Source organism: Salvia hispanica, chromosome 5, assembly GCF_023119035.1.
Source record: "Salvia hispanica cultivar TCC Black 2014 chromosome 5, UniMelb_Shisp_WGS_1.0, whole genome shotgun sequence".
NCBI classification, from domain to species: Eukaryota; Viridiplantae; Streptophyta; class Magnoliopsida; order Lamiales; family Lamiaceae; genus Salvia; species Salvia hispanica.
In genome coordinates, this window is record NC_062969.1 from 18,956,273 (window position 1) to 18,966,077 (window position 9,805).

The window sequence follows — 9,805 nt, forward strand, 5'->3', positions numbered from 1 at the left end:
CTTTCTTTAAAACAAGAACAAGAATTGAAATTGAACGGAAGAGGAAACTTGAATATATCTGTGAATCAAATCTTGTGTACCAGTACAAAATGAATGAGAGAATTAGTGATTAAAAACCCTTGCTCTTCGACTAAGTAAGAAAGGGAAAAACAAAAAGGAAAAACATCAAACGGTCCAGATCTAATCCATCTCACTTAAACTGATCCGACGGCTGACATTTAATATTCACAGCTGAACTAAAAACGTGCTCCGGCTTAAGCAACTTTACCTTAACAGAGTCTGTTACTCTCCAGCTCATGACTGAGCTCAAGTCAGCAAACAACCATCTTCACAAATCTCCACATTGGTTGCCTGACTTTGAGTTCACTAACTCCTCTTCCTCATGCCGACCAGCTCCCTGCACAACTCAAACTTTTCTCGGTTTAGTGGCTTAGTTAGCATGTCGGCCGGATTATCCTCTGTGTCCACCTTGAACACAAGTATGCTCCCCTTCCCAATCTCTTCCCTCACAGAATGATAACGCACGTCTATGTGCTTGCTGTGTTCGTGAAAAACCTGGTGTTTCGCCAAACTTATAGCACCGCTGTTGTGACAACCTATAGGAATCGTCCTCTGCACCACTCCAAACTCTCCAGCAATAACCCTAAGCCAAAAACTTTCCTTCACTGCAGCTGTGATAGCCATATACACCGGCCTCAGTGGTGGACAAGGCCACCACACTCTGCAATGTCGATTTCCAGTTATCAATGTTACCAGCAAACGGTCAACATCGAACGGTCCAGATCTAATCCATCTCACTTAAACTGATCCGACGGCTGACATTTAATATTCACATGTGAACTAAAAACGTGCTCCAGCTTAAGCAACTTTCCCTCAACTGAGTTTGTTACTCTCCAGCTCATGACTGAGCTCAAGTCAGCAGCCAACCATCTTCACATACTTCATCACTTACACAAAAGTATTCCTTAACATTAAAATAATTGAGATTATCAAAGTCAACATCCACCCTTAATAAATGCATTTAGTTAAATATCACGTATAATATCGCAAGAGATTGTAGTTAATATAGAGAACATGGTCAATCAAAATAATAGAGTAGTATTTTATGTGTAGTGGTGACCTTCCCAAATTAAAAAATAATGTTGACTGTTTCAAACAATGATAGGAACCATTTTCAAATGATGAGTGACAGCGTTTAGCCTCTATAATAAGATTTGATTAAGTGGTGCACCCGTCCCAAAAAGAGATCAATATAAATAAATAGCACCTAGATTAAGCTTCATCAAGAGATAACGATTTGAAGAAATGAGAGAGTCATCTCCGATGAATGCAGGGGATGGGACGTATAGCTACACCAAGAATTCAACCGTACAGGTCTTCTATTCTTCTTAACCACTCTACCTATAGTTAAACTCATTTTATTTGTATTCTCTTTAAGCATATAGTTCATAAATTAGAATTGGTGACTGTGGGTTGAACTATCTTAAATTGATAACTGATAACTATGTCGACGACCTTATAGATGTCAACATGAATACATTTGTATGTCAACTAAATGTAGTTGATATATATACGTATGTCTTCTATTGACATGTAAATATCTCATTCTTCTGTATTGTAATAGTATAAGTATACCACTTAAGCAAACTTCGTTTCATTTAGTTCAGTTTGAGTTTAGATTTATTTTGTAAAATAAAAAAAATAAGTATGAATGAATTCTAAATAAGAACATACACAGAAGACATACATATATATGTCCACTATATTCAGGGGTGGATCTACATAAGCTTTAAGTGGGGCATTTTCCCCTCCTCATATTTTATACTACATGTATATTTTTGTCATTATAAATTGTACTTTTAATCTCTCACTAAATGCCCCTCCTCAAGTTCTTAAAATTCCTCCGTAGATAAATTTGCCCCCTTCCTTACAAATTCCTAGTTCCACCCTTGACTATATTTAGTTGACATACAATTGTCTTCGTGTTGACATCTATAACGTAGGTTGTTGACATAGTTGTATGTAATCAACTAATCATATCCCAGTGACTGTGTATGATCAACAGAGAGATGGGGCAAGTGGCGTGAAAGATGCAATAAAGGAGGCATTAATGGAGAATTTTGATATAGAAAAGATGTTAGGTGGTTCGACCATTTTCACCATAGCCGACTTAGGGTGTTCAGTGGGACCCAACACTGTCTCCGCCATGGAAAGCCTACTCGAAACAGTGGAACACAAGTGTCGTCAGCAAGGCTTAGAAGATCTCGAGTTCCAAGTGTTGTTCAACGACCAAATTGGCAACGACTTCAACACCCTCTTCGCCGCCCTCCCTCAACCAAGAAGCTACTTCTCCGCCGCTGTGCCGGGCTCTTTCTATAGCCGCCTCTTCCCTTGTTCCTCGGTCCACATGGCGTATTCGTCATTCGCGATCCACTGGCTGTCTAAGGTGCCGGAGGAGCTGCAGAGAAAGGACTCCCCGGCGTGGAACGCCGGTAGGATTCACTACTCGGACGACTCCCCCGAGGCAGTTCTCGAAGCCTATACGAATCAGTTCCAGCGAGACATGGAGGCCTTCTTTGGAGCTAGAGCTCAAGAGATTGCGCCAGGCGGAGTGATGGTCATGGTTGTGCCCGGCGTCCCCGATGGAGTTGTCACATACAGCGGAGGTGTAGCCTTTCGTTTCCTTGAGTTCATCCTCTCGGACATGGTCAAAGAGGTACGTTAGTTGAATGTGAGTCCTACTTTAATATATTAGTTTAATAATAAATGTGAAAAAAAAGTAGTTAGTGGAATGTGTTGCACTTGCTAAAAATAATAAAATTAAAATGAAATATTTATTGAGAGGAGGAATGATATGCAACATACCTTATGTGAGCACCATTCTCGGTTGACGCACGTTTAATGTTGTTGGTTTTTATTTTGATTCTAATACATTAAAAAATGTTATTAAAATTTTTAATTTCACAACATTCATAAAAATCAAAGCTTGATTTGTTATTGTATATTAATTTATTTGAATATATAGAGAAAACGAGGAAATCGAGTATTGATTTTTATGAATTTTGTGAAAATATAAATTTCAATAACATTTTTTAACGTATTACAATTATACTAAATATATAAATCGAAACGAAAAATACTAAACTTGCGTCAAACGAAATTGGTGCTCACATAAGATATGTAGCATATCATTCCTTTTTATTGGGGATCATCTAAATAAGGAAATATGAGACGTTTAGGTTGGATCGGTGAGAAAACTACATCACTAACACTTGATAAACTATTTTGCGTGCAGGGAGTTATAGAGCAAGAGCAAGTGGACCTGTTCAATATACCTAATGTATATCCATGCGTGAAGGATCTGAGGAGGTTAGTCGAAAGAAATGGGTGTTTTGAAATTGTGAAAATGGAATTTGGGGAGGTCGTCGTGGGCAAGGTGGAGCCTGAGAATGGAATAATGCTTATTAGAGCAGTATTTGAAGGATGCATGGCCAATCATTTTGGAGCTGTGGTTATTAACCAACTTTTCGTGAGGGCAATGCAACACAAACTCCAATTTGCAGCGATTCTAAACTCAGCTGGGATTCAAGGGACTGCAATTAGTCAGATTATGGTTGTGCTCAAGCGCATTTGATATTATAAATCCTACAATTATCAACTTCAAATTTCCCTTTTTCGTATGTTATTCATATTATTGCAATGTAAAATGGTCATCGAAATTTTACAAGTGGTACTGGTAGGACGATTTTTGTTATGGATATTTTTCTCATTACGAAATGCTTAAATTTATTATTGAAATGAGAATAAGAAGTATAGAGGGGAGCACCAGTGTCCATCCACCATTATAGTAATAATACATTTCCAACCGCATGTTGTCACGTGACATATATACAAAATAACAATGCTATGGTGCAAAAAGACATTGATGGATACTCTCTACGTTCCATGTTAATAGAGTTATTTTTCTATTTTGGGATGTTCCAAGTTAGTTGAGTCATTTCTATTTTTAACAAAAAGTAATTCATCTATCTTACTTTATTCTCTCTTCATCTCTCTTACTTTATTCACCTTCCATTTAACACACTATTTTTATAGTACATGTAAAAAAAAATGCCTATTAACTAGGAACGAAGGGAGTACTGTAATGAATTTACGCATGTTGCATTATAAACTCTCTATGTTGCATAATAGATGGTTTATGTTGCATTTTAGACTAGGAGTATCGAAACGGGTAGCGGGTAATCCCTAACCCGACCCGATACCCGGCGGGTATCAGGTATCCGTTACCTGACGGAATCGGGAAACGGGGCGGGGTTGGGTATAATATTTTAGATTTTGCGGGTATCGGGTATCCCGATATCCGACCGGGTAATCCCGATAGTCCCAAAATACCCGATATGTATATTAATATTTTATAATTTTTTATTTTTATTTTAATACTTGCTGACTGGGCTAGCTTAAGAATCATAATGTAATTTTTTATTAATAATATATTATAAAACGTGTTTAAAAGTTTTTAATTTTTGTTTAGTTTGATGATTATTGGATTAATTGTTATTCCAAGTTGGCTTCGCTGAAATCTCAAGCATATACGATACTGCAGCAAAATGAAAAAAGCAAGGATTTTTGCAGTATACTGTGTGAAGTATACTGTGTGACAGTAGCAATGATTTTATCTTCTTAACTTATTTAATCTTCTACTTTCTTATTTAATCTTGAATTTAGATGTATAACTGTAACAATATACTCCCTCCGTTCTATAGTAATGGAGATGTTTCTTTTCAGCATGGAGATTAAAAAAAATTGTGTTAGGTGAGTTAAGTAAAGGGAGAATAAAGTGGAAAATAAAAAAGGTAGAGACATGAAGAGAGTAAAAAGTAAGAGAAAGTAAAGTAGGCATGGAAAAATGTGTTGACTTTTACTAAAAAAGAAATGACTCTATTACTATGGAACGTACAAAAATGACAAAATGATTCTATTACTATGAAACAGATGGAGTAAAAGATTAAGAATTTTAACTTAAAAATTAGAAATAGTCGAAGACAAATAATCAAAGATTACATGGCTTGATCTCAATTCTCAGCAAAATTAAATAATAAAAATAAGTTTCAAGTGACACTATTACATTCAGCAAGTAGTATTTTAAAAAAATCATCTAAAATATACAAATAATATTTAAAAAAAGAAGATTTAAAAAAAAAAGTTAATGTTTTGGGTAGGGTACCCGCGGTGTTGGGTGCGGGATACCCGACTCGGGTATCGGGTAATACCCGACTAACTGCGGGACGGGTATCAGGACCAACTTTTGGGCCAAAATCGAGTGCGAGTACCGCGGGTACATGTTTCGACACCCTTATGTTAAGACATTGACTTCAATAATGCTAAATAAACTATCTTTAATGCAATATGGGATTGTAATCAATGTTGAAATAATTTGAAGGATCAAACTAAAGACTAAATTTCAGCCATCTAATTTTTAATCTTGTGGAAAAAATAAATTAAGGAAATCTTCATTATTTAATCAAATAAATCGGCTGCAAGGGTTTAATAAGAATTGAAGATTTGCATCAGTTAATAATGCTTCAGTTATCGAAGGATGAGATTTTCAGAATCTACGTCCATCTCATGTGAACTACCGGCGCTATCTCCATTTTTATACACTGCACACATCGTCTCTTTCTATCACTCAACCAATATCAATGGATTCAACCACCCCCACGCCTACACCTGACGATTCTTGACGAACATCAATGGATGATTTTAACTATCCCCACGAGAATCGTCCAGATTGATCCCGAGACTCGATCGCACGAACGAAAACAATCAAGCATCAAGAATCAATCGCTCCACATTGTAGGCTCAATCACGAGATCGAGAATTGACAGATGACGATTGGATTCACAATGCTCTCCTAATGGTATATCCATATGGAGGATTTAATATTGGATCTATATTGCCAAATTAATCCCGAGAATCGTTCAATATTGAACCACTCCACCTTTGACGATTCTCGTAGAACATCAATAAAGTTAACTATGTTACACGTCAAGCAGTATTAATGAACTATATTTACTAAATAATGAACCAAATGAAATTATGACATTTTAATGAAATACTCTCTCAGCCCACAAAAAATAGACCATATTGTGAATGACACAGGTTTTAATTTGAAATTGATAAAGTCAGAGAGATAAAAAAAAGAAGAAAGAAGTAGTGTTAGTGGAATATGAGGTCCATATTATTAGTAGTGTTTAATTGTGTTAGGTAACAAATGTGGGGTACTTTTTCAAACTTGGTCTATTGTTTGTGGACAACCAAAAATGACAAATGTGGTCTATTTTTGTAGACGGAGGGAGTATATTATAACAACAAAAGTTAACTATGTTACATATCTGAATTATATTTACTAAATAACTAACAAAATGAAATGCATTATATTTACTAAATAATGAACCAAATAACGTTAGTGATGAACTAATCTTGACCTTTTAATGAAATACATGTTTTAATTCAATATTAACAGTTACTTAATTATTTTTATCTTGTAGCATTATTTTTTTTCTTTTTATTAATATTATAATACATTATTTAGTTACTGTTTTTGTAGGGATCAGATCACTCGGGATTCGCTAATTACCGGGACCTCTTTATTGCAATTGATCTGAGATGGCTAATCTCAGAGATACAAGCCAAGATACAAGGTATACAATCGAACTATACAATCTACTCGAAGCTACAAGATACAAAGAAACCCTAGCACTAATCTGAACCCTTGACCAGTTCAGAACCCATAGCTATATCTTTGAATCTTGACCTGCACACTAAGTAGAGCAATTAGTATAGTAAGAACTTAGATCCTAAAAAGGATCTGACACTAGAATAATCTGAAAACACAAGTAATAAACCGAGGGACGTTAGCTCAGGTCGCACACGCAACTTCACAAGGGCCAGAGACCTCCACCGTCTGCACCACGAGTCACAAGGGAACACCGTGAGACTGAACAACCCCAAAACCCTAGGGATTAACCGATTACTACTTTACAGAAGCGATTCACCACAGAAATCACAAGTTCTCGTCTCAATCAACAAGAACACAGCCAAAACATCACCAACTGCCTCCTACACACCAAGATCTTCTCCAAACTTCACCGAATGCAAAAGATCAGAACTCAACCGTTCGATCACCAACAGATCCACCACATCAACACAACGTTGAAAGGATCTCACTCTTCCTTACGCAACAAGAGAAGGAATGATCGGAGAAGATGACCGGAGAAGAATGAGAGAGAGAGCAATCGCTAGAGAGAAGACAGAGATGAGAGAGAGAGAGAGAATATCAGAATGAATCGGCGGAGAGGGAGAGATAGAGTTTAATAACTCATAACAAACACACCCTAGATCCAACAGCCAGCATTCACAATCCGGGTGACAAAGCTACGTGGCAGACATCGGTTAATCCCAGGTAAGTTACGGGCCACAATACATTGGGCCACAAATAATAGAATCTGGGCTTCGAATTAATTAAGCCCTCAATTAATTCCTCCAGCCCAATTCACAATTGGTCCATATATCTCACATACTCCACCTTGGACCACATTGGGTAAACAGTGGAGAGCCCTGGTCCACGTGTGTCTTCATCACAACCTACAAGGTAAATCCAAGACACCAAAGAACAAGGTTCATTAGTCAAAGAAATACCAGGTTGCCTCTAGGCACCAGAGGACCAAGGTCCATTAGCCAAAGAGGTCTTTTGAGCCATAGACACAAGAGAATAAAATCCTCAAGTCTGGGTCACATTATCCGAGGGACATGCAATGCTAACCACAATCAAAGTACAACTTTTTGATGCCGGAAAGCAATTTATCAACAGATAGACACTTATTGCCCATATCTGCTGGGTTTTGATCAGTGTTAATTTTATGCAATGCAATCTTACCTTTTTCAACAACATCTCTAATAAAATGAAACCTAACATCTATATGTTTGGTTCTATCATGAAAGACTGGGTTTTTGCACAACTGAATAGAAGATTGACTGTCAGAGTATACAACAGGCAAAGACTTAATAAATTTCAGTTCAGAGAGCACTCCCTTGAGCCAAATGGCTTCTTTCATGGCTTCTGTTATAGCAATGTATTCAGACTCAGTTGTTGATAGAGCCACAATGTGTTGGAGTTGGGACTTCCAACTGATACAAGATCTGCACACAGTAAAAGCATAGGAAGTAGTGGGCTTTCTCTTGTCCCTATCATTAGCATAGTTAGAATCCACATAGCCACACAACTCAACACCATCATCACACTTTGAGAAACACAGACCATACTTAGAAGTATGTTTCAAGTATCTCAACAACCATTTCAAGGCTTCCCAATGCACAGGGCCTGGATTTGACATATATCTACTAAGCACAGAGACAACATAAGCAATATCAGGTCTGGTGCTAACCATTAAGTACATCACAGAACCAATAGCATTTGCATAGGGAATCTTTTTCATGGCAGCAATATTATCATCAGACTTAGGACAAAGATCTTTACTCAGTAAAAAATGTGCAGCTAAGGGAAAAGAAGCAGTTTTAGCAGCAGCCATATTAAACTTTTGAAGAATCTTATGCACATAAGGCTCTTGGTGAAGCACCAGGATAGACTTCTTTCTATCCCTGAAAATATTTATCCCCAATATTTTTTTTTTTAGCATCACCAAGGTCCTTCATGCCAAAGTTCTCACTAAGAGCAGTTTGCACAGACTTAATAGACTTTAAACAAGGTCCCATAATCAGCATGTCATCCACATAAAGCAACAGAAAAACAGGAACACTACCAAGGTTTTTAACATATAAGCATGCATCAAAGGTGCTCCTAACAAAGCCTAGCTTCTGCATTCAAGAGTTAAATTTGATGTTCCACTGTCTAGGAGACTGCTTCAAACCATATAAAGCCTTTTTTAACAGGCAAACATGATTGGGAAACTTAGGGTCAACAAATCCTTCAGGCTGTTTCATATAAATGGGTTTATCAAGATCACCATGAAGGAAAGCAGTTTTAACATCCATCTGTTTCATTTCCCAATTAAAGTGAGCACACAAGGATAACATAAGTCTGACTGTGGTAAATTTAACCACTGGGGCAAAAATCTCAGTGTAGTCTACCCCCTCTTGCTGAGTAAACCCTTTGGCCACTAACCTGGCCTTGTACCTGATACCATCTATTTCATTTTTAAGCTTATAAAGCCATCTGCAATCAACCACAGAGGCACCAACAGGTAAAGGCACAAGAATCCAAGTATGGTTTATCAACAAGGAATGCATTTCATCTTTCATAGCCTTAAGCCACAAGTTCCAGGCTTTAGACTTCTGAGCCTGCTTATAGGTCTGGGGTTCATCCCCATCAGATTCAAAAACATTGAAAGCAAGAGCAAGCAAGTTTACCAAACCAGTGTACCTAACAGGGGGGTTATGAGGCCTTCTTACCCTATCCCTAGATAACACATAATCATGCAAGTTTGGCTCATCAACTACAGCACTATCTTGGACAACAGTTGAATCAGGGGGTGCATCAATATGATCTACATCTACTGGGTCCTCAGCATGGTCACCATCAGGTCCAGGAGTTGGATCAGTGATCCAAACCTGCTCCACCTCACTTGAGGCACCAGTAGGAATCTCCACCTAACTTTGAATGTGGGTAGGAGACTCACTGGTTAGAGCAGACTCCCAGAGGGTTTAAGGCAAGGGAATTCAGTTTCATTAAAGACAACATCCTGCTAATTATAACCCTGAACCCTGGTTCATCCCTCAGCCATACCCT

General features: G+C 37.6%; 1 protein-coding gene across 1 annotated transcript; it reads left to right on the forward strand.

The window, feature by feature from the left end:
- Window positions 1-1,255: 1,255 nt before the first annotated feature.
- On the forward strand, window positions 1,256-3,828 carry LOC125190908 (loganic acid O-methyltransferase-like). The gene is made up of 3 exons (XM_048088330.1): window positions 1,256-1,374; window positions 2,066-2,716; window positions 3,296-3,828. The coding sequence occupies exons 1-3, from the start codon at window positions 1,306-1,308 to the stop codon at window positions 3,632-3,634; spliced, it is 1,059 nt and encodes a 352-aa protein (XP_047944287.1). The 5' UTR covers window positions 1,256-1,305; the 3' UTR covers window positions 3,635-3,828.
- Window positions 3,829-9,805: the final 5,977 nt, after the last annotated feature.

Coding starts and splice junctions, on each gene's coding strand:
- LOC125190908 (XM_048088330.1), top strand. CDS start 1,306: ATGAGAGAGTCATCTCCGATGAATGCAGGGGATGGGACGTATAGCTAC. Junction 1,375..2,065: donor CCAAGAATTCAACCGTACAG/GTCTTCTATTCT, acceptor TATGATCAACAG/AGAGATGGGGCAAGTGGCGT. Junction 2,717..3,295: donor TCTCGGACATGGTCAAAGAG/GTACGTTAGTTG, acceptor TTTTGCGTGCAG/GGAGTTATAGAGCAAGAGCA.